This window comes from Lepus europaeus, chromosome 16 (genome assembly GCF_033115175.1).
Source record: "Lepus europaeus isolate LE1 chromosome 16, mLepTim1.pri, whole genome shotgun sequence".
Classification (NCBI taxonomy): domain Eukaryota; kingdom Metazoa; phylum Chordata; class Mammalia; order Lagomorpha; family Leporidae; genus Lepus; species Lepus europaeus.
The window spans coordinates 51,479,684-51,504,420 of NC_084842.1; the positions used below are offsets into that span (position 1 = coordinate 51,479,684).

General features: G+C 41.9%; 1 protein-coding gene across 4 annotated transcripts in view; it reads left to right on the forward strand.

Annotated features, from left to right (window-relative positions):
• The window catches only part of CORIN (corin, serine peptidase), a 330,706-nt gene that overhangs the window by 244,676 nt on the left and 61,293 nt on the right, over positions 1-24,737 (forward strand). For all 4 annotated transcript variants that reach the window (XM_062213544.1, XM_062213543.1, XM_062213542.1 and 1 more), the window contains exons 7-12: positions 6,250-6,357; positions 8,694-8,804; positions 11,176-11,292; positions 16,130-16,237; positions 22,423-22,654; positions 24,399-24,544. In XM_062213544.1, coding sequence (XP_062069528.1) covers positions 6,250-6,357; positions 8,694-8,804; positions 11,176-11,292; positions 16,130-16,237; positions 22,423-22,654; positions 24,399-24,544 — 822 coding nt within the window. The remainder of the gene's footprint in view (positions 1-6,249; positions 6,358-8,693; positions 8,805-11,175; positions 11,293-16,129; positions 16,238-22,422; positions 22,655-24,398; positions 24,545-24,737) is intronic.

Here is a 24,737-nt window from a genome sequence, read left to right on the forward strand (position 1 = left end):
GAGATGGCATTGGTACATGCCACCTTGATGGGATTGAATTGGAATCCCCTGGTATGTTCCTAACTCTACCATTTGGGGCAAGTCAGCTTGAGCATGTCCCAAATTGTACATCTCTTCCCTCTCTTATTCCCACTCTTATATTTAACAGGGATCACTTTTCAGTTAAGTTTCAACACTTAAGAATAACTGTGTATAAATTACAGAATTCAACCAATAGTATTAAGTAGAACAAACAAACAAATACTAAGAAGGATAACGTATAAGTTGTTAATCAACAGAAGGCCGCTGACTGTTAACCTGCCCAGGAAGCCCAGCATACAGGGATTCTGATTCAGTTGGTCTGGTGGTGGGTCCTACACAGTAGTACTTTTGCAAAGCTCCCCAGATTTGATTTGAAATCATTAAACCAGAAGGTGTCTGGAGTCTTTTATTACTAACATACTTCAACTTTCGATTCTATAACCAGTTACTAGAATAATGCCTGGTTCAATTGCTTAGCAAATGAATATATTAAAACTCAAGAAGAACCATTGGCACAAGAAAACAGCTGTCATCAGGTTTACACACCTTATTCCGCTTAAAATCACCATTGAATACTTGGGGAAGGAATTTGTTCTTGATTTGGCATAATATTGGTTGGCTTACTTTTGCAGGCAGTGGTTACCTGATTATCCCGAGTACAGTACATTTTGTTGATTAACACTATGGCTACTTAGGATCCTATCTTTACCATTTCCTGTCCCCCGAGTGCCTGGGGCAAGTTACTCATCTTCTCTTTGCCTCAATTTCTTCATCAGCAAAATGGAAGCATAATAGTAACTGTCTCTAGAATTGTTCAGAATAACATCATTGTTGCCTTAAAAGCCTGTGGACCAATGTCTAAGGTGTAAGAACTCTCAAAGAATATTAAGATTTCCAGTTTTGATTGTTGTCACTATTGTTGTTGGTTATTGCTCTTATTCTTCCCTCACCTCCAGAACCTCTCATTCCTAGGGTGACCCCTAGAAGTCATGGAGAAGGTTGGCTGATACATGGTAGGGGAGACAGAAGCACTAAGACATGTGTAGCAGTTTAAAAAGCAGCGCCCGTGAAGCTATTTTAAAACAGAGGCGATATGAACAGCACAAAATAGAAATTGATATTCCAAATGATGTTTCTGAGTTACCAAAGATAACTGTATTTACTACAGGCTTTTTTTTTGGGGGGGGGACAGGCAGAGTTAGACACAGAGGTCTTCCTTTTCTGTTGGTTCACCCCACAAATGGCTGCTATGGCCAGCGTGCTGCAGCTGGTGCACTGCACCGATCCGAAGCCAGGAGCCAGGTGTCTCCTCCTGGTCTCCCATGGGGGTGCAGGGCCCAAGCACTTGGGCCATCCTCCACTTCCTTCCCGGGCCACAGCAGAGAGCTGGACTGGAAGAGGAGCAACCGGGACAGAATCCGGCGCCCCAACCAGAACTACCAGGGGTGCCGGCGCCGCAGGCAGAGGATTAGCCAAGTGAGCCTGGCGCTGGCCTACTACAACCTTTTTACCAAAACAGAATGCAAGTAAATGCTAAGAGTTCCATCAAAATAATAAAAGGATCTCCTTCACCACTAAATAGTCAACTATTTTCAAAATTGACTTTTTGTGTAATGGCAATCTGGTAATACTGAATTAATTAAAGTATCAAATACGCTTGGATTCCTGCTTTATGTGAAGTAGATAGTGGTTAATTAGACTGTTAACACATCGTTTAATTCTTCATGGAGCTTTTAAGAGAAATATAAACATGGAAATGGAAATGTATAGAAAGCAATGTAACACAAGTGATGTCACAAATCGAAACAAATTGGTATGAGCAGACAAGGTAGTGGTGGAAGTCTTGTAAGTAAAGACCAGAGTCAGGAAGCTGGGTTGAACAGAGACACTGATGGAGAGAAGGGCTAAAAACTAGCCTTTCTAGCCAGGTGACGTTTCTGTACTCTAGACATTTTGCAATGTATGGAGAACTTTTTCATAGTCACAAACGTGGGGAGGGGGAAGGTACTATTGGCATCTGTTAGTAAAGGCCAGAGACGCTGCTAAACATCCTACAACAAAGAACCATCCAGATGAAAATGTCAGTAGACCTGAGTTGAGAAATTCCCCTGTAGAGGGCGAATTCAATGGAAAAACACAGCCAGGGAGTCGGAGGCCTCACTTCTCATGGCTCCACTACTAATGAGCTGCACAGTGGTGGGCAAACCATGTAACCTTTCTGGTCTTCTCAAAATGAGAGTTGAACAAAATGGTATTTGGTAGCGCCCATCTTTAACGTTCTGCAGGTGGAAATTGAGCTGCCATACTGAGATCGTGAGTTGAGGCAACACATTTATAGTCAGAGACTGAACAAATTGAATGAACCCCTTTATGAAAAGGGATGTCTGGTTTTTTGCTTTAACTAATGGTAATCTTGGTCACTGAACTTAATAGCATGTGTATGAGATGCCAAACTGGAATATTAATGTGCAAGAACTCTGGAAGAAACATTTTGTATGAAACTCTCCTTAAGAAAAAAGAGCTGTATCTAGGAAAAACATCTACCTTAGATCATGCAAAATTATACATGGGTTGAGCAAGAAAATCACAGCAAGCAGCTTTTGAAAATTTTGATTTGCTGGCCCTAAATTGCACTGACAACATTGAACCTTTTCAGTTTAAATAAGCATTTATTCCAATAAAAGGAAGCACTGTGATCTTTGCTATTTGCTGTGTATTTCTGGCTGTGCAGTGCCTCTGGTTAAGGTTCTGAGTGTTTACTAATCATACGGACCTTAGGGGAGTACCAAGTTGTTTTCCAAATGCAGCTAAATTTGTATTTGACTTGTGAAAATGACTTCCAACCGAGCAAGTCCTAACTGTGGAAAGTTGCACCTGTGTGAATAATGAGGCCTTTAAAAAAATGCTCCACTTATGAAATATAATAAATTACAACATCGATTTTTTAAATGTCACTAATGAGAGGTTTAGTATGAATTACCAGTGTAGAGAGGCCTTCACATGAGGATGCATAAACTTTTGGAAACTTTTGGTGTGTTCTCAGGCTAATCAAATTCTGAAAGGAGTATTTGATTCCCCAGCAGTCTTACTACTTCAAAAGAAATTAACTCCTAAGACTTAAAATCTGATACCACCTTCTACTCCCACCTCTGAGGGAATGCATGTACTTCCGCACTAATGGTCAAGTTGAGAAATCTTATTTCCCTGGTTAATTCTAATTTTAACATTGCTTAGACGCTTCCTGCAAGAGCAATTTAGATAAAAACAAAGCAAAAAAAAAGTTTAAAGTTTCACAAGCATATGTATCTTGATGAAACAAGTCCCCAAGTCTGCTTGGTATCCAGGAGAGCAGTGCCATCACCTTTTAGACTCAGCTGACATTTGCACAGTGGTTCCTCCAGCGGTGGGGAGAAAGTGCCCTCTGCCGATGGGAGCAGATAGCACCATCAAAGTAATAATGGACCGCTCAGTTCTTAGCCTTGTTTTTTTCCTTCGGATGGTTGTCCTCGCTTGAAAGTTACTCAGAAAAAGGTAAAATAGAAAAAGTACTCACAAAGTTCTGTGTGTGTGTGAACATACCTGTATGCTAACATGTGTATGTTCACACGTGTACACCTCCTTAATAAAGACTCTCCACAGCCGATCTTTAAGTTCCATTCCATTCCTAAAATGATTTGATTCTAAAGGTTTTAAAGAAAGTTCTTTTTAGAAGAGTGAGTTTTGAAAGCATTCAAATTTTTTGATTTGATGATTGATAAATATTCTAAGTGCAGTATCTGAATGTAGCTAATGTCTTAACTGATGAATGGCAAAGACCTTTGCTAATGAATTGTCATCCAGTCTGGGACGTTTTTGGTAAAGAGGTGCCCACCACCAGTTGTATGAGATACAGGCGTGTGCCCAAGGATCGACAAGCAGCTGGAATTCAGGAGACTGCACTATGGACCTGGGAGTGCTTCCCGGCACTCATCAGCCAGGAGCGCCGTGATCCTCAGATGAGGCCTAGTCCTCACCGCTTACTGTTGCCTCTACCTACACCATACTAGCTGTCTCATTCCCACCACCCTATGGAAATTCTGCCCATCTTCCATGATTCTGTTCCAGCCTGAAGCAACCTGTTTTTGAACTACTTTACTTTATCACTTCTCGGCCTTTTGGCTAAGATCAAGTGAACTACTTTACTTTACATAATGGGAATGACAACACGTATAAGAAATCTAGTTTCTATTAAATGCAGAGTTTTTTACACATATTAATTTTAAACCCTTTTTACAGCTTTATTGAGATATAATTTACATACAAATTTTTCACCTTTTTATTTGTAGTGAATTTAGAGTTGTGCAGCCATTATCACAATCCAGTTTTATAACTTTATCTCCCCCTAAATTTTCCTCCCTCCCATTTAGAGTCAATTCCCATGCCTACCCTCCAACCACTAGTAATCCCTGCTCTGAGTTCTGTCTGTAAATTTGCTTTTTCTGAGAATATCATAAATGGGTAATATAATGTCATCTTTTTATCTTTTTTTTCCATTTAATGTAACATATTTGAGGTTTATCAATACTGTCACATACATTAGTAGTTTATACTTTTCATTGCTGGATATTATTTTACTATAAAAGGATATTAGTTTTGTTTGCCCACTCACCAGTTGGTGAGCATTTGGTTTTCTTCTGGTGTTTGGCTATTGTAAATAATATTGATAATGTAAATAATATTCATACATAGGTTTTTCTGCCTGTGTGTTTAATTCCCTTGAGTAGAATCTTAATAGCAGGATTCATGAATTAATTGTATGCTAAGGTTATAGTTCACTTTTCAAGAGGCTGCCTATTTTCCAGAGTGACATTATATTTTGTATTCTCGCCAGCCGTAACATGAAAGTTTTAGTTCCTCAAAATCCTTGCCAATATGTCTTATCATCTGTCTTTTTCATGGTCGCCATCTAGAGGATGTGTTCTGGTATCTTACTGGGGTTTTAATTTGCCTTTCCTTAATCACTGTTAAAGCAGCTTTTCATGAGCCATGGGTCATTGCTTATCTTTCACTAACACTTTCTTTGCAAGTCTTTTACCCATTTGTAGTTGGAATGTTGTTGTCTTACTGAATGTTAGTTCTATATACACTCTGGCTTTAAGTTCATTATAACATAGATGATTTCCAACTAATTATAATATGAAGCTTGTCTTTCATTTCTTAATGGTATCTTTCATATAACAAATATTTTAACTTTAATAAATATTTTTTCTTTTATTGATTGTACTTTTGGTGTCATAACTAAGAATTTTTTGCCTATCTCAAAGTCACAAAAAGTTTAATTTTTTTTCTAGAAGTTTCATAGTTTTTCACTCTTATATTTGAATATGTGATCCATTTTGAGTTCATTTTTGTATAGGATTTGAGGTGAAAATCCAGTTTCAGGTTTTTACAAATTTGATTCCTAGTTGTTTCAACATCATTTATGGAGAAGTATATTCCTCTCCCATTTGAAATGTCTTGATTTCTGAATTGATTTCATCCAGCTGTTCTTATAAAGCCTATTAAGTGGCTGATTTTATCCTAATCTCATAGATTGATGCACATTAGAGCTGAATGACAAATTATAAGTCCCATAGCTAGTAGATGACAGAACTGGGATGGGAGTTCTAGTTTTCTCAGGTACAAGCACTGTCTTTTTATTAAAATTGAGAACTGGCTCCTTGAATGCTATTTATTTCAGTGGTAAACCATCAGCCTCCTGCGATCACATATCACTTATTCCTATCTTGCCACTGCAGTCTTAGCATAATCCCTAATTGAGGATCGTGTTATGAAACACTCAACTGACATCAGCAGTCGTGTTTATGTGAGTGGAAGTAGCAGCTCTGTAATCTGAATGCCATTTGCTCCATTGTTAAACTTACCATTGACAAGCCTAGACTTTAAAGGAAAGAGCTACTCATCCTCTGCAGGGAAACATTCATTCTGAATGAGCGTGAGCTCCCAGGCGCCCTAAAGTGGAAGTCGGGTAAAAGTGATCAAAACACTTGGCTTGAGAACAGCTGGCCCCAGGCCTGCTTGCGCAGTAACTTGTTAGACTTGGGCAAGTCACTGGGTCTCTGTGCCACAGCCTGCAGATATGGACCAGATTACCTTTACAGTTTCCCTCTCGTGACCGGCTTTGTTTGAGTGCTGCTGTGACATCTTGAACTGCGTCAGTGACACGTGGTGGCTTCTCTTCTCTTAAAGACTGCAGCGAGGACCAGTTTCACTGCCACACAGGCAAGTGCCTTAATCACAGCCTTGTGTGTGATGGATATGATGACTGTGGGGACCTGAGTGATGAGCAAAACTGTGGTAAGTTGCATTATTAAGGTTTTAATTTAAAAAGCATGGAAACTTATAACCAGTAACTTGTAGCTCATGGTTAATAGTACATGTGGGTTGAATTGCAAGATGTGTGATGTCTTTTTAAAATATTTGAGTGACAGAGAAATGAGAGAGGATGGGAGGGAGAGATAGATGGAGAGAGAAACCCCAGATGCCTGGGGTTAGGCCAGACCAGAGCTGGGAATTGGGAACTTAATCCAGCTCTCCCTTGTGGGTGACAGGGATCTAACTACTTGAGCAATCACATGTTTCCTCCCAGGGCGCACTCAGCAGGAAGCTGTAATCAGGAGTGGAGCCAGGAACCAAATACATGCACACTGTAGGACATGGGCATCTTGACAGGCATATTAATCACTATGCCACATGTCCAGTCTGCCTTGTTTCATGGAGGGAGGGGGTTTGCTCAGCCCTGGTAAATAGTCATACAAAGGAAATGATAAAGAACTGCCATGGATGGATGCGCAAAAGTTGTTAACATGCTTGTGTGTTTTTCTTCTCTTAAGTGTTCTGTTTCTCCATGGGTTAAAGCCAGTGGCTTATGTTTTGATTTTGAGCTTGTGAGCCAAATTTTGCCTTCAGATACAGTGTTTGCACCTGACCCCCTTGGTGTATGTAACCAGATATCCTTTCCTTATTTGTGCAGTAGCTACCCCTAGGGATAGGGCCACCCATGTGTTTTATCTAAAAATGCTGTTCTTGTCATTTTCCAGAAGAAACTGGCCTTTAACAGAGCCATTTTCAACTTTAAATGTCATCTTGTGAATTAAAATCAGAAACGTTCCTTCTTCTCATTTACCTTTTTGGCTTTGTGATTAGCTGTTTATTTTTTAGGGAGTATCGTACTGGTTGACAGAGGAGCTTCACAATATGAATTAAAAGGCAGGCTGGGATGAGGATGTGTGACGGTGTTCAATGTGAGAGAATCTTGAAGCTTGGGAATGCATGAGGTGTATGACTAGAGCAATGGCTCAGATCAGATAGCTTCGTGTTAGGAAACTTGGTAGTTCCTGGGAGCCCCGTCCTGCTGCCCCTCACTGCACCCATGCATATACTGAAAAATGTTCGGATGTACAAACATCCCGTGGGTGACCAGACAGATGTGGGTTATCTTCTGGGACTGACTTGTCTGGAGACAAAGGATGGGGAGAATTGTAGCAATTATACCTCACAATGTATAGTTGAGATCATTTAATCCAACTTTTCCTTTTATCAATGAACTAACTGGAAAGTGAGTGGGGTCTTGGTGGGAGTGGGTTTGGGAGCTAAATGAGTTGGTGGAGTGAACGGAGGGGATGGTTAGTGTGTGGGAAAGAGTGATCTTAGTCACTCAGTAAAATGCCTTTGGTGCTAGAAGGATATCATGAAGTTTGAGACTGCCAGGATGGCTGCTGTCGCTCCATCTCAGTCAAGTACTTGAGCCACCACCTGCTGTGCCTCAGGCTGTGTATTAGCAGGAAACTGGATTGGAAGCAAAGCAGCCAGGACTCGAACCAGGCACTCCCATACCTCATCTTACTTCTCCAAAAATACTCTTCCAGATCTATGTCCCTTCAGGAGTCCTTGATGTCAGTGGCTCTGTTAATGATGATTTGTGATACTTTCTCATTATTGAGTCTGTTACTCATGAGTCCAATGCTTCTCTTAAAGGGCTTTTTATATTCAGGTTACACCATTTCTCCTGGCAAAGCAGCCTGTGATTCTGCCCTCTGTGACAGGAAACTTAACAGTTAGTGCCTCCTAACCCTGGAATATGTAGATTGAGACGGAGCTTACAGCCAGTCTAAAAGAATCATAAATAATATGACTAGTTTACACTGCTTCTCTAGAAACTCTTTCAAATATGAGCTATAAATTAAGATAGTCCAATTAAAAGAACCAAGTTTAGCTTCAGGAGAAATGACATGAGAATATATTACCTTTCCAATTACCAGAGGGGCAACTCATGATTCTTAGAAACACGGAAGCTGTCACCAACACATTGAATCAGCTATCCACCTGTGAAACACAAGTTCTATTTATCTGAGTCAGTGTAAACGTGGAGGAAAGACCACAAAGACTAAGGAAAACAAAGGATGGCAGCAGAAAGAGCAAAGTCTGGCTCCTAGGCAGCTGGGGCATTGCCATTCATCTGAAAAGCAGGCAAGTCTTCTCACAGTGGGGACCGTGCTTAGAAGGAGGTGGCATTTTCTGTGGGCCAGACAATGGAAACAGAATGTTCAACTGGAACTGCTGGGTGGGGCCATATAGCTCCAAGCGTCGGTCCTGCTGATTCTCTACATCCTGTGGCTTTTCCTTTTCTCCAGATTGCCACCCCACGAAAGAGCATCGCTGTGGGGATGGGCGCTGCATTGCGGTTGAGTGGGTCTGTGATGGTGACCATGACTGCGTGGACAAGTCTGATGAGGCCAATTGCTGTGAGTGTCCCCGGGTTTCTCATTTTGCTTATTTTCCTGACTGTTTTGTGTCTCATGGGGGAGGATTATGCCCAAGGTTCTTTTCTAGATAGCATTCAAAGGGCGAGCTTGTTGTGTAGTACTTTGGTTCTGGCCTGTGATGATAATCGACAATAATTGAATAACATGATAATGATAACAGCAATGTACTGTGGTTGATGCCACATCTCCACTCCGAAACTCTGAGCTTAATTGATCTGATGTGGCCAAGCAGGTGTTTGTGTTTTTGTCTCATTACTCCAAGTGTGTCCCTCTGTGCATCTGTGACTTGGCAAAAGTGATGCTGCTCTCGGAGACTGGGGCTCTTGGTGTGGCCAAGGTTCTCTGCAGGATCTGCCAGACACATTGTCAGGGCCCTGTGGGGAGAGAACGGGGTGGGGGGGATGTCAGAGGAGAGCCTTTAATGCTCACTTTGTCACACCAAAAATGTGTGATAGTAATTATGTTATAGCCTGTTTTGTTTCTGGGTGAGTGAAAATCCTCAGGTAGCTGTTCCTCAACCAATTAATGAGAAGTATGGCTATTAACCACTGTGCTCGCCAAGAAAATGTTGTCTGCTAGGTAATAATAAAAATAATTTAAAAATAGCAGTTATAGATGAAAAGGGAGCACAGTTGACCTGAAAGAGTTGAGGCGTATTTCATGCATATTTGAATAAACTGAATTTTTATTTCATCTTTTGCCATCTAATAAAAGTAGAACAGTTGATACTCAATTGTCCCTCAGTATCTGTGAGGACTTGGTTTCAGGACTCCCTGTGAGTACCATAATCTGTGGATGCTCAAGCTTCGATGTAAAATGACACAGTGTGTGTGACCTAAGCACATCTTCCTATCCACTGTAAATCACCTCCAGATTACTTTTTAAAAAAGATTTATTTATTTATTTGAAAGGCAGAGTTACAGAGAGGCAGAGGCAGAGAAAGAGAGGTCCTCCATCCACTGCTTCACTGCCCAGATGGCCACAACGGCTGGAGCTGAGCTGATCCAAAGCCAGGAGCCAGGAGCTTCTTTTGGGTCTCTCACACAGGTGCAGGAGACTGAGAACTTGGGCCATCTTCCACTGCTTTCCCAGGCCATCTCAGAGATCTGGATCAGAAGTGGAGCAGCCGGGATGGGAACTGGCACCCATACGGGATGCCAGCACTGTGGGTGGCAGCTTTACCTGCTATGCCACAGTGCCGGCCCCTCTAGATTACTTTAAACAATGAATACAATGTAAGCGCTATGGAAACAGCGATTATTCTGCATTGTTTTGGAAATAATGACACGAAAGACAATGGTACATGTTTAATTCAGGAAGTTTTCTCTTCCCAGATACTTTGTGAAACTAAGACTCAGGGCCAATTGTACATGAGATTAAATATTTAATGAGCTAAAAAATTGAGGCAAAGATGGAAATGTGGATTACGTTGTTTTTTGATACAAGAAATGTCATAAGCATTGTACATATGAGTCCAGTGCCTAGCATCTCCCTTCCCTGAACTGAAGTAGAATATCACCCAAGTATTTGCTCAGAGAAAGCAGTGGACACAGGGGACTTTACCCAGATGGATGACAGCAGAGCAGGAAATAACACTCAAGTATGACATTTCTGGTGTTGAACTTTGACTCAAGAAAAGGAGGTCTTAATACTAGATACAAATTCAGTGAAGACTAAGGTCACATGATCTGTGGGTTTCTGATGTTCTAAAACACAGTAGGTACACAGTTTAGGGAACCTATAGGTTAATAGCTCCCTCAAATCCCTCTCAAGTATCAGATGCAATACACAAACTTTGAACCAAAACGTTAATTAATTTAAGTGGTAGGAACTATGTGAGTTGTTTCCCGCGTATTTCACTGGGTCATTAGGTCAGGCAGATAGAGAATGAAATGTTTGGGCTTAAAGTCAGAAAAGCTTGCATTTGCTTTCTGCCCCTGCCTCCTAAGAGCCATGTGAGTTTGGAGAGGCACTAAGTCTCTAAACGTCAGGTTTCCTCACCTGTAAAATAAGGACAGTGAGATCACAGACGCTGTATCTTGGCGATCTCTGGCCATTGAGGCCCTTTATGAACTGTAGTCTTTACTGTTAGTGGTATCACTACTACCATCATTAAAAACCATCATGCAATTCTTAAAAGTTAATAAAAAGTGAATACACTTAAAAAGGGAGGAAAAATTAAGAAAAATTTCCATTCCACAAATGTTTCAAATTAAAAGACGAAAGATGTGTTCATTAGGGTGTGCACTACATTTCATTTCTTGGTGATGCCTGGTACGTGGGAATCATGTATACAGTCTGCAGCCCGAGAGGGTAATTAACACGTCAAGTGAATGTTACTCTTTCCTAGCCTGTCACAGCCAGGGTCTGGTGGAATGCAGCAGTGGACAGTGCATCCCCAGCAGTTTCCAGTGTGATGGAGACGAGGACTGTAAGGATGGGAGTGACGAGGAGAACTGCAGTTACAGTGAGTGTGTCTGGGGCCCTGGAACATTCTGCTACTGGTGCACTTTTCCCTGGGGACAAAGCAAAATGTCTGAGGTTATCTAATGCTGAAATGGGATTCCCCCATAAATAATTCCATATCGCCTAACTCAGTGGTTCTTACAGCTTTGGTCAGCCAGGAAACCCTTTCTTGTGGGAAATACAATTCTCAAGCAATAGATGCTGTCAAACCGTACCTTAGAGCAAAGAGGGGAGGGAAACTCCGAAACACTGTGGTTGGATTCAGTTAACTGTTTTATGGGGAAAGCCAGAGTAAAGAGAAAAGTTAAGTGTACAGCAGCCAATGAAATGTGAATAGGTTCCAGTGAGGTGGAATTGGATTCTGAAATTAAATGTAAAAGCTTCCTCAAATAACCATGTTCAGAGCAGTGGTTTAATGCCTCACATTAGCAAGCAGTGAACTTACATACATTAGAAAAGCTGTGTGAGATCTGTGTGTGAAACTCAGAAAATGAAAGAAGTTGGTTTTTGAAATGGGCCAGTGTCAGAAAAGAAAGTTGCACACACTGCCTTAAGCTCCCAATTGAGTACCAGCTGTTCCATGAAGGACTGGGAGCCAGAGCCCTGGGCTTAACCACTACTCAATTTGTCTGTGTGGTGCAGGCATCGCCTGATTGTTAAGAATGTGGTTGTTGTAGCTCTGCACTCTGGGTTTGAGCCCTGGCTCTGGTACTCGTCTGGTTGACATCAGGCAAGTAATTTCACCCCTCTATGCTCAATTTTCTGTGACTGTGAACTCAGAATAATGTTCACTACTTCTTAGAGTTGGCACATGGTAAGAATTTGAAACATGTTAGCCATTATTTCATGATCATTTTGTTGAAGCATTTCTTAGAGTGCACAGATTCATTCTCAGTTAATGCCACAGGTCATTTGTAGATCAATTTTGTCATCAAAGCTGATCGCTAGAATAACTGATGAAAAAGCATCCAACACCTAAAGAGAGAGCATTTTATTCTTTTTAAATTATTTTATTATTTTTATTTATTGATTTGGGAGGTAGAGTTACAGACAGAGAGGGAAAAACAAAGAGAAAGGTCTTCCACCTGCTGGTTCACTCCTCCAGTGGCTGGAGCTGGGCTGATCTGAAGCCAGAAGCTTCTTTCAGGTCTCCCACATGGGTGCAGGGGTCCAAACACTTGGGCCATCTTCTATGGCTTTCCCAGGCCATCAGCAGAGATCTGAATTGGAAGAGGATCAGCAGAGACACCAATCAGCACCTATATGGATGCTGGCACTGCAGGCAGAGGCTTAGCCTATTAGCCACAGCACAGGCCCCAAGCAGAGCATTTTAAACCACAGATTTATTACATAAAAACAGTATACCAAGAGAACTTTGTTTTACCAGTTTTAAAATTCGGAAGGAGGGGCTGGCATTGTGGCATAGCTGGTGAAGCCTCCCCCTCCAATGCCGGCATCCCATAAGGGCACCAGTTTGTGTCCTGGTTGCTCCACTTCTGATTAAGCTCCCTGTGAAAAGCAATGGAAGATGGCCCAGATGTTTGGGCCCCTGCTGCCCATGTGAGAGACTTGGAAGGAGCTCTTGGCTCCTGGCTTCCAGCTTGCCCAGTCCTGGCTGCTTCAGCCATCTGGGGAGTGAACCAGCAGATGGAAGATCTTTCTCTGTCTCTAGCTCTGCCTTTCAAATAAATCCTTAAAAAAATAAAGGTCAGAAGGAAATCCTTTATGAGCCATGAGTTAATGCATGCATATCAGGCAAACACCTCCCTCTGGATCAAGTTGTTTCTATATAATTGTATTCTTCCTGTATAATCCAAATTAATTTTGGATTCTTCACTATGAAATGGCAGGATTTGTAGATTATGTCCTTATACATAGGAGGTGTAAGAAAGCCCTATTGCAAAATAGCTGAAAAAGTAAATTTTTGTGCCTTTATATTATTGACTCTAAAGAATTTGCCTTAAAATATATGTGGTGCCTATATGTGGCCATTCACTGGAAATTCAGTGCCAAGCCAACTTGCTAATGAGCAGTAGGCTCCTGGGGGAGATAGGAATGCTGAAAATAGTTATGCCAGTCTGTCTCTAACCATGAAGGAACACAGGCTGTGAGGGACAATCCAGGATGCTCTGTTGCCATCTAGGGCATGCACACCCTGGTAGAGGGCTTGAGACAAAGCTTCCGTGAGGAAGAGGTGCTGGATCTCAGATCTGCAGAATTACGGAATTAACAACTACAATGAGGTATGCAAAAGCATTTCAGATGTAAGGTACAGCTTGGCCAAGAGTCCTCAGGTGGGAAGGAGCAAGGAATGTTTGCAGTACTGAAAGAAGGCTATTGTGATGGAAGAGCTGGGGATGAAGGGGAACATGGTACAATATAAGGACTCTCAACGTGGATTGTACACTTGTGCTGATGGATACAGCTAGGAGGGAAGTGGGCCCACTTCTCCTCAGTTTTCACATGCTGTTGCAGCATTAGGCCTTTAAAACTCTCCAGGCTCTGTCTCTGCTCACCTTTCTGGTCTCCCTTCCTTTCCTTCCCAGTGGCTGAAGCTCCAGTGACTTTAGCCTGTGTACCTACCTTCCCTAGGTCTTTGAATGGGCTACTTTTATGATGCGGAAACCCAGGCTCCTCTCCCACTACAACTTACCATATCTGACTGGAACACTCATTTGAGAAACTCCCCTCCTGCCTACTCTGATTCTAAGGCATAGGGCTGGGGAAAAAAAAAAAGAAACAGAACTGAAATAGAAATTTGTTTGTTTAGATATAAAATTTCTTTGAAATCCATGCTTATGGGGCCGGCGCTGTGGTGCAGTATGTTAATCCTCTACCTGTGGTGCTGGCATCCCATATGGGAACCGGTTCTAGCCCCAGCTGCTCCACTTCCAATCTAGCTCCCTGCTATGGCCTGGGAAAGAAGTAGAAGATGGTCCAAGTCCTTGGGCCCCTATACCCACGTGGGAGACCGGGAAGAAGCACCTGGCTCCTGGCTTTGGATTGGCTCAGCTCCTGCCGTTGTAGCCATCTGGGGAGTGAACGGAAGACCTTTCTCTCTGTCTCTCCCTCTCACTGTCTGAAACTCTACCTCTTAAATAAATAAATAAAATCTTTAAAAAAAAAAATCCTAGCCAGTGCCGCGGATCACTAGGCTAATCCTCCATCTGCGGCACCAGCACCCTGGGTTCTAGTCCCAGTTGGGGTGCCGGATTCTGTCCCGGTTGTTCCTCTTCCAGGCCAGCTCTCTCCTGTGGCCCGGGGAAGGCAGTGGAGGATGGCCCAAGTGCTTGGGCCCTGCATCCGCATGGGAGACCAGGAAGAAGCACCTGGTTCCTGGCCTCAGATCAGCGCAGCGTGCTGGCCTTAGCAGTCATTTGGGGGGTGAACCAACAGAAAAGGAAGACCTTTCCCTCTGTCTCTCTCACTGTCTAACTCTGCCTGTCCAAAAAAATAAATAAAAAAAAATAAAAAAGAAATCCATGCTTAGGCTTTTCATAATACGTATTTCCATGAACTTTTTGAAGACCTCTCATAGATATGATTTCAAAAATTTGTTATGAATGAGAATGAACATCTTTTAGTTCCATTTTTCACAAACTTGTTGATGTCCCCTCCTGTGTATCTTCAGTAAAGCAATGATCACACTATATCATAGTAATGCTTCATTCATTATGGTATCCCTAGTGGAGAGCAAGCTGCTTCTCAGGGGAGTCAGACCTTTTTAATCTTTTAATACCCATTGCCCAGTGTGTCACATTGACTTGTCATGGAGTAGCCACTTAATATTTGCTGAAATAATGAATGCATGTGGTAAAATTTCCTTAAGAGCCTCAACCCATGGAAATCATTTAGATTTGTCTGGAGTTTTGAAAGTGGGCCTTGCCAGCTTGAAAAGGTTGACATCTCTCTTCTACAAAGTTGTGATGCACAAGGTACTGGAAAGGAACAAGATTCTAATATAACAGTCATTGTCTGAGAATTGTAGGCTAAGAGTGATTACATAAAGGCACATACTATCATTTATATTTAAGTGTGTCTTGCAAGGTTCTCTAAATTCTGGATGACATGTCTGAAAGTAATTGGCCATCGTGGGGGGAGAGCTAGAAAGAGAACGGGCAATAATTTATTACCTTTCCCATTTAGTCTACAAATGAGCAGGAAATCAACGGGAACAGCAGTTTCCTCTCTAGTTACCTTAAGGAAAAGCCATTAGGGCAGGGGCTGACATTACTCCTGTCATTCATTTGGAAACAAGAAACCCAGTTCTTGGGTCATCACAGTTAGGCTGATGATAGTTTCCAAGGACATAGGGAGATCATGGATAACAGCTGCATAAGACTTGTAGTGTGATAAAGTATCCTCATTGTATTTGTGTTGATGCTGTATTTATTATTAGGAAAAGTATTTTCCTTAGAGGGAAGACTAAATGTCTGTATAGTTGAGTCTTCATGTTATTTAATATTCAGAATGTCAGATCTTTATTGGTCTCTGTGCCACAAATCACTTGAATTTTGTTTTGTGATCAAGTGTAGACATTCATGTAGAAGCACTATTGTTTTTTCCATTAAAAGCAACAGCCATCTGTTTTTTAGTGTGGGTTGTCTTTTATTTCTTCATTCCTATGGAATCCTTTTGCAATAACTGGATTGTATTTAGTTGCCAGGAAAATTGATCCAGAAAGCACGTATTCAACACATGTTCAATATATTTGGAGAAATTGGAAGGAAATTAATGTTGTGTCATTCCTCAGCCGCACCGGACATTCTTGATCCTTTAGATCTTGGTGTAAGGAATTTACAGGTGATGAAAGCCAACGTACCTTTTCCCCTCTGTAGGTCAGCCTCCATGTCAAGAAGGAGACGAAGGATGCCTCTACAATCCCTGCCTTGATTCATGTGGTGGGAGCGCACTCTGTGACCTGAACACCAATTTGAATAACTGTAGTGAGTACCGCAGCTGACAAATCTAATCACTGCCGCAGGATATGCATTTGGCTCTTTTCTTCTTCATTGACGTTAAAATACTCTAGGCTGGAACCCCTCCAGAAAAGTCTGTTTGCCTTTTTTCTTTTAGAGGTTGCATGTGGTAGCAGAAAAGAAACAAACTGGTCTTAATTAACTTAAATCAGAAACAAATGTGTCATTGCAAGTGGGTTATAAATCCACATGGCTTAATATCATTACCATCACTTTCAAATCAACATCAGCTCCTATATATTTTTTGGCTACATCTGCAGGCAGGATGCTCTCGTTCTTCCATTTTTAAAAACACAGCTTCAAAAATGGAAACTTTATCTAAGACGCAAATGTGGAGTTGATCAAAATAGTCACATCAAACTTTGACAGTCTGTTCTTTTATTACAATTTATTTTCACCTTTCTAGGCACTTTGTAGAATTGTTTTGGAACTGCTGTGTTACTTTAAGTGATAACGTAACGGCCTGAATGGTGTGAGCAGGTGCCTTTCCCTTAATTAGCTTTCCGCAGGGCAGGATTTGGCCTGCAGTTTGGTTGGTGCTTGGGTCACCACATCGCTTATCAGAGTGCCTGGTTGAAGGCCTGGCTTTGCCACCTCCCATCCAACTCCCAGCTAATGTGCACCCTGGGAGGCCACATATGTTCTCAGATCCTTGGGTCACTGCTACAACTGCGGGAGAGTCTGGTTGAGTCCTAGGCTCCTGGCCTCACCCTGGCCCCACCCTGCAGGCGTTTGAGGAGTGAACCATGGCTGGAAGATCTCTCCCTGTCTAATAAAAATACAGATAAGTACACAGAGACTGATGGCTAGAGCAGTTTCTTCCTCCTGGCGGTTATTTTCACATCATACTCAGTTTTTCCACTTAGAATCATTTGATTTTTTGCCTTGTCTCCAGCTTGGAGCAGGAACTTTTGAAGCGGTTCTGAAGGTTCCCAGTCTGTAAGAGGCGATCACTTCTTACACAAAGGCTAGGGGAAGCTGGGAGGTTAAAAGAGTGAGTGAGAAGCTCAAGGCCTTGGACACCCAACAGTTGTTTAGCTGAGAGCCCAATAGCCAGCCCTCCTCCCTTATCAGAGTGGGTACTTTCCCATAGGAGATATCAGGAGATGTTAGTCTGGCCACTACAATTAAGGCCGCTGTGGGAGGAGCTGGTGCTGTAGCATAGCATGTAAAGCCGCCACTTACAGTGCCAGCATCCCAGTGAGCACTGGTTCAAGTCCCAGCTGCTTCACTTCCAACCCAGCTCTCTGCTATGGCCTGGGAAAGCAGTAGAAGATGGCCCAGGTCCTTGGGCCCCTGCACACATGTAGGAGACCTGGAAGAAGCTCCTGTCTTCGGATCGGCCCAGCTCCAGCCATTGTGGCCAACTGGGAAATGAACCAGTGGATGGAAGATCTCTCTGTGTACCTCTGACTTACAAATAAGTCTTAAAAAAAAAAAAAAAAAGACAAGACACTTTGGGTCTGGTGCTGTGGCACAACTGGTTGGGTTGCCAAGTCAGTGTCTTGGTTCAGTCCTGACTGCTCTGCTTCTGATCCACCTTCTTGTTGGGGTGCATGGGGGTGATGGAGAGTGAAGGGTGACCCCTGGCTGCTTGTGTCCCTGCTTCCCAAGTGGGAGCCCAGATGGAGTTCTGGGTTCCTAGGTTTGGCCTGGCCCAGCTTTTTCCTTTGTGAACATTTGAGGAGTGAAACAGCAGGTGGAAGATCTTTCTCTCTCTCTCCATACGTCTCCCTTTTTCCTTCCTCCCTCCCTCCCTCTCTAACTTTTCAAGTAGAAGAAAATTAATAAGCATTAAGAAAAGATCTGCCTGTCTCCTTTTCAAATAATTTTAAAACAGACAATTTTAAAATATAGGAGATGATACACATGTAAAGAAGAACAAAGAAGTTATCACTGTGAAACCCATTAGTTCTTTTGTCCCCAAAGGGAAAGGTTGAGATAGAGATTTCTGGCAAAGTCCAGTTTCTTACTCAGAGTGTTAGTTACAGAATGTTCATCTTATAATACTCATTAAACTTTTAAAAAATATTACAATAGGTTTGGCATTTAAAAAGATGAATCCTTTAATATTATATATGCAGACTTTGAAAAGTGGCATTTTAATGTAAATGACCAGCATTAATGTATGATTTCTAGTGACTTCACAGTAGTACATCTTGACGAAGATATGACATGTACTTAGCAGTCTCATTTTCATTTTGAAATTAGAAAAATTTCTAAAAATCTTGCCTCAGAGTTTGAAAGGTGAAATAACACTGAGATTCCATAGGACCGTTATTTTTAATAGATATTTGTTAATCTGCATCTCTGTTCAGAACACAAGTAGGCACTGTATGGAGCTTGGATAGTTCCTTGTAGTATTTAAACTTCCTCACATTTTTAGTTCCTCGTAGTATTTAAACTTCCTCACATTTGTGACACGATCGCCCTCTAGTGGCTGTTGTAAATAAACTCATGAGTGAGTCTACTAAAAACAGAAAAACTATTAATATTAGAAATCATAGAATTTGAGGCTGGCAGCTATCTTGAGAGTTTATCTTGCTTAGAACTCTGTAACAAAAGCCTTATTGAGGAATAAGACACAAGATCCTGTCAACCTTACAACATTCAATAAAGATCTCCTAAATAGTATGTGATTCTTACTTAACCCTTTCATTTCTCTTGGCTCTGAATCACTTAAGTTTTGTCTTCTCTCAAACCAAAAGTGAAACTTTCTCCATATATCAAAAAAGAGAAGAATTATGCATGTGAATCACTCTATTAACTAAATGAGATGTAACAATAAAATGGTGAACACTTGATAAGAAAGGGGGAGAGAAAGGGAAGGCATGTATAAGACAAAAAAAGACTATGAATGATCTCACTTGTGTAAACCTACGTGGAAGAACTTGGGAAAACAGTATAGAGTTAGAACTGGATCTACTGAATTATAAGAGGGAGGGTCGTGGTAAATAAGGAATAAAACTGAAAGCAGGAACTATATAGTTCTTCTTTGCTGAAAGCAAACACAGATCTGTCTAAATGTGTATTTGTACAAAGCACCTTCAAAAAGTTCATGGAAAATGTGTCCCATGAAAAATTATGCATTGACTTCAAAATTTTTCACACTAAATAAACATTGTTTAATTGCATTTCCATTAATGTTTTGAGGTACTCTTATGGGTTTAAACCCTTACTTGACTTTGAGGAAAGCTGAGAGAAAGGGGAGTAGAGAGATAATTAGCATTTTATCTATATATTTCTTTGTATTTTTAAAGATATTTATTTTTCACTTTATTAGAGAAATCTTCCACATGCTGTTTGCATCCCACAGATGTTTGTGACCACTAGGGCTGGGCCAGGCTGAGACCCAGACTCAATCTGGGTTTCCCACATGGGTGGCAGGGACTCACACACTGGAGCTGTCACCTGCTGCCATCCAGGGTATGCAGAAGCAGAGTAGATGGGACTTGATCCAGGCACTCTGATATGGGAGGTGGGATCCCAAGTGGTAATTCAGCTGCTATGTCACACATCTGCCCCTTTGTATTATTTACGAGAAATATGCCTTGTTTGAAATCTGAAAATGTTTAAATTTTACTCCTTGTTTTAATTTTGGCTTCTATAACAAGTTAAAATAGCTTAAGGGGCTATAAACAAAAGGTTATTTATCATTTTTCTTTAAAAAATGTACTGATTTGCAAAACAGAGAGCAAGAATGAGAATATGATTCTTTCATTCTTTGGTTCACTCCCCAGATGGCCACAATGACTAGAGCTGCGGCTGGGCCGGACTGTCGTTCTAGGCACATAGGCAATGGATCTGAAGCAGGGCTGCTGGGACTCAAACTGGTGTTTGAGCCAATAACTGCTTAACCCACATGCCATGTCGCCGGCCTCTTCTCAGAGCTCGAAGTCCAGGTTTCCAGCATGGTCAGGTTCTGGTGTTAACTCTCCTCTGGCTTTCAGATGGCACACCTTTCTATCCTCACATGGGAGAAGGGGATTCAGGGGACCCTCTGTCCCCTTTACAAGGGCACAAATCCCATTCATGGGGGCAGAGAGAATCGCCCCATCCCCACAAAGGCTCCACTGCCTAACGTGATCACATGGGGAGTTAGAATTTCACCATATGAATTCTAGGGAGATGCAAAGGTAACACTCCCCTTGAAGAAGTGAATCCCCTTTCTGCTTCCTCTGTCACCTCTCTCCAACCCTGTACTCTGTACTTCATCCATAACCTTTTTCATCTGGCCAGTGTCAGGCTCCTTATAAAGATAATACCTGCAAAGCCTTCGGTTGTTCTAATTAAGAAGTGGTCTCAACTGTGTTTTTTTTTTTTTCTTTTCTTTTTTTTCTTTTTTTTTTTTTTTGACAGAGTGGACAGTAGAGGGAGACAGAGAGAAAGATCTTCCTTTTGCCGCTGGTTCACCCTCCAATGGCCACCGCGGTAGGCGCACTGTGGCCGGCGCACCGCGCTGTTCCGATGGCAGGAGCCAGGTGCTTCTCCTGGTCTCCCATGGGGTGCAGGGCCCAAGGACTTGGGCCGTCCTCCACTGCACTCCCTGGCCACAGCAGAGAGCTGGCCTGGAAGAGGGGCAACCGGGACAGGATCGGTGCCCCAAGTGGGACTAGAACCCGGTGTGCCAGCGCCGCAAGGCGGAGGATTAGCCTACTGAGCCGCGGCGCCGGCTGGTCTAAACTGTTTTAATGCTTTACCTCAGTCCTTATTTCTCATCGGTTTGCTTGCATTACTACCTCTTAGTCACATAATAACGTTTCATTTGAATGACTGCTCTTAACAAGGCATGGAGTCTTCAGTCAGCTTTGGCCAGTTTTACCAAGCTACTGGCTTGCTTGGCTCTCAGATCTCAGGAAATGTGTCGCATCTGCCGTGAGCCAGGAGGAAACACCGAGCCCCTCTACCACAGGCCCCTCCCAAACCTATCCAAGCCTCATTTACCCTCAGAAGCCTTCGGAAGTCCTTTCTGTTTGCCCTCGTCTCTTTGGGTTCCCAGCGTTGCAATCAGTACCACTGCCTTAGCAAGTTCAGACTGTGACAACAAAATGCCACAGACTGGGAGACTTAAATACAACTGTTTATTTCTCATAATTCTAAATGCTGGAGGCCCAAGATCAAGGTGCTGGCAGGTTTGGTTTCTGGTGAGGGCTCACTCCCTGGTTTGCAGACAGCTGTCCACTTATAGCATCTTCACACGGCAGAGAGTGAGAGCCCTAGACTCTTTGTTGTAAGGATGCTGATCCCATAGGGGGCGCCTCTACCTTCTTCTAGACCTCATCTAAAGCTAATTACCTCTTAAAGGCTCCACACACCAGGGATTAGGGTTTCAACATAAGAATTGGCTTGGAGTGGCACAAATAGACCACAATGAACTTTCTCCTGGCCTGTTTGCATTATAATATAGCTATCATCACCAGTGTCTTTTTTGCTATCAAGATTATGAAATATTTCAGTATCAGGGACTCTATTATTTTTTGACATGAGTAGGCTGAGGAAAGTTCCTTGCACATTTTTCTTTGTCTTTTACTTTCCTCAGTCTGGAACCATGCTAGTGTAGACTGAGATGAAGAAGTAACACTGATTTCTCAAAAATCTCAAAATGATGTGGGAGAGGCTGGTAAGTAACACATACAAGCAGAGTACATGGAGGAAATGATGGGACGGGACTGTGCTGCATTGGCATTCAGAGGAGACTCATCCTGGGTGGAGGAGTGTGGAGAGTGGCCAAGAAGGTTTCCTGGGAGAGGTACTTAGGCTGAGTCTTCTGTGCCAGGGAGGAGTAAGCATGATGGGGAGGCTGAGACAAGATTGCTGCCACTAGCAGGTGCTGGCAGCTCGAACCGTGCCCCCAGTTAAGGGGATGATTACAAGAAGGGTGCACAAAGACAAACAATTCTTAAAATACAGGGTACATCCGGGAGATAGAATTCATTGCCGCAGAGATTCGGTTGATGGGTGAGTCATAGGCAATGAGGTTGCACTTTAGTAAGCAACTTTTATGTATACATAGAAAAATGTTATATTTCTTGTATTCTAGTCCTAATTACTTTCATGAAAGAAAATAAAATAGACTTATGGTTTGTAAAGTTTAAAGAAGTTGTTTCTACATGTGAAATTTTAACAATAAATGTATTTGTTTTTGTGGTTAGGTCAATGTGAACCAATCACGCTGGAACTCTGCATGAATTTGCCCTACAATCAAACAAATCTTCCAAATTACCTTGGCCACAGGACCCAGAAGGAAGCATCGATCAGCTGGGAGTCCTCTCTCTTCCCTGCGCTTGTTCAAACCAATTGCTACAAATACCTCATGTTCTTTGCTTGCACAATTTTGGTACCCAAGTGTGATGAGAATTCAGGCCAACGTATCCCCCCTTGCAGGTAATAAGATGGGGCTTCCTGAAGTATCCGTATCTTGAAGAACTAAGAGGATGAAGACCTAGTTAAGTTTGGATGTAAACATTTGTTGTATTTAACAAATGATTAGTAGGTAAAGAAATAGGAGTTCTAGGATAAAGATTTGAGTAAGCTGATGAGTAGCCTTAAGACAAATTTTTTATTCTCTCTCAGTCTTGGTTTGTAAAGGATAGTAATGGTAGTTGGGTTGAGTTGTGAGATTCAATGAGTGTACTTAGATGTAAAAGTTCTCTGATCTGTGGCAAGTCCTGTGGCCACTCAGCTATAAGAATGGCACAGAGACACAGGTGCTTAGTAGCCACGTCCCTCTTCTGTGCCACGTGTTAGAGGATGTGGTCAGGGAATTTCCACACAAAGATGACTTCCACAGAGGCGTGCACTGCTCTGTGGTGCTGTTTTCCATCGGGGGGCCATATACAGATGTGCTGCCTAAATGTGAGTGATAAGTATAGAAACCATATGCTGGGAGCAGGAGTCACTTAGAGCTTTAAGAAAAAGCAATAATATTAATAGAGTGGACAGATGGGCAAACAATAAATTACATGCTGGATTTCAAATGACTGGCAATGTAAGAGCATCCATAGTGAGGAAACTATAAAATGTCAAATGTCCTAGGAAATGGAACAAATTATACAAAATTGAATAAGATATAATGTTGGCTTATGTAGTGATAATTATGAAAAATTGTCATAAATTATCATTAATATAACTCCTACCAATTTTATGTTAAAAAGTTATCTCTAAATCTTATTTCACTTTTGCTGACAGTGATGATTACAATTAGTAACCTTTAAAAAATCCTTACATTTGATTTCATTATTTGCATAAAATTTTTTCTAATGCAATATTTGCTCTAAGTGCAAATATACAGCTAGATAAGTTTATCATTTCAGGGCTTGAGTTTCAGATTAAAAAGACTAATGTGAGACTGATTCTGAAGCATTACCCAGTCAATATTTTGGTGAATTTCTTTTGGATAATTAAATAAATTTTATCTATATATATATATTTCATCTTTAATGTCTATCAGTGTGAATTTTTAGTTTTTTAATCAAAATTTTTAAAGATTTATGTATTCATTTGAAAGGCAGTGAGAGAGGGAGAAACAAAGAGATCTCCCATCTGCTGGTTCACTCCCCAGGTGTTGCAGTGGCTGGGGCTGGGTCAGACTGAGGCTAAGAACGAAGAATTCCATTCATGTCTACCACATGGGCAGCATGGGCTCAAGCACTTGAACCATCTTCGTTGTTTCCTTAGGATAATTAGCAGGAAGCTGGATCAGAAGCAGAGCAGCTGGGTCTTGAACCTGTGCTCCATTATTGGAGTCAGTGTAGCAAGTGGTGGCTTAACCTGCTGTGCCACGATACTGACCCTGAAAACTTGTATCTTACTGCAAATATAATATGTTAATTGGTTCAGAAAGACAGAAGACAGAATGAGAAAAGCAAAGAGGAGAAAGAATTCTGTTCCTGGGAGATCCCCATTTCTCTTTCTGCAGTGAGGTTGCTCTGAGTGAAAGGGCGTTGTTGGGACATATTGTCTGGGTGAAGATCCTTCTCATCTTTGTGAATCTGTATATTTGTACGCACACACCCTGCATACACATGGACCACGCTTATCTGGAGTTAAAACCCTGTGTGCATTTGGAACAGGTATCTCAGCTGTGGCTGTTGTGGCTTCTAATGTTTTGTCTTTCCTACTCGTACAGAACGCTGTGTGAGCACTCCAAGGAACGTTGCGAGTCTGCTCTTCTCATCGTAGGCCTGCAGTGGCCTGAAGACACAGACTGCAGTCAGTTTCCAGAGGAAAATTCAGACAATCAGACCTGCCTAATGGCCGATCAAGATGTGGAAGGTTCATATTTAAACTAATCGCCTTGGGGTACATAACAAGTAGCAACATGCCAGCCACGTTTTGGAGTCTTTTTAGGGGGTGTGAGGGAAGTGGAGAAGGGAGATTGTTTGCTTTTCTTGTTGTTCTATTTAATTGCCAATGAGATTGCAGAGGTGAATGAATTTGATGAGACTGAAGAATTTGATGTTCATCC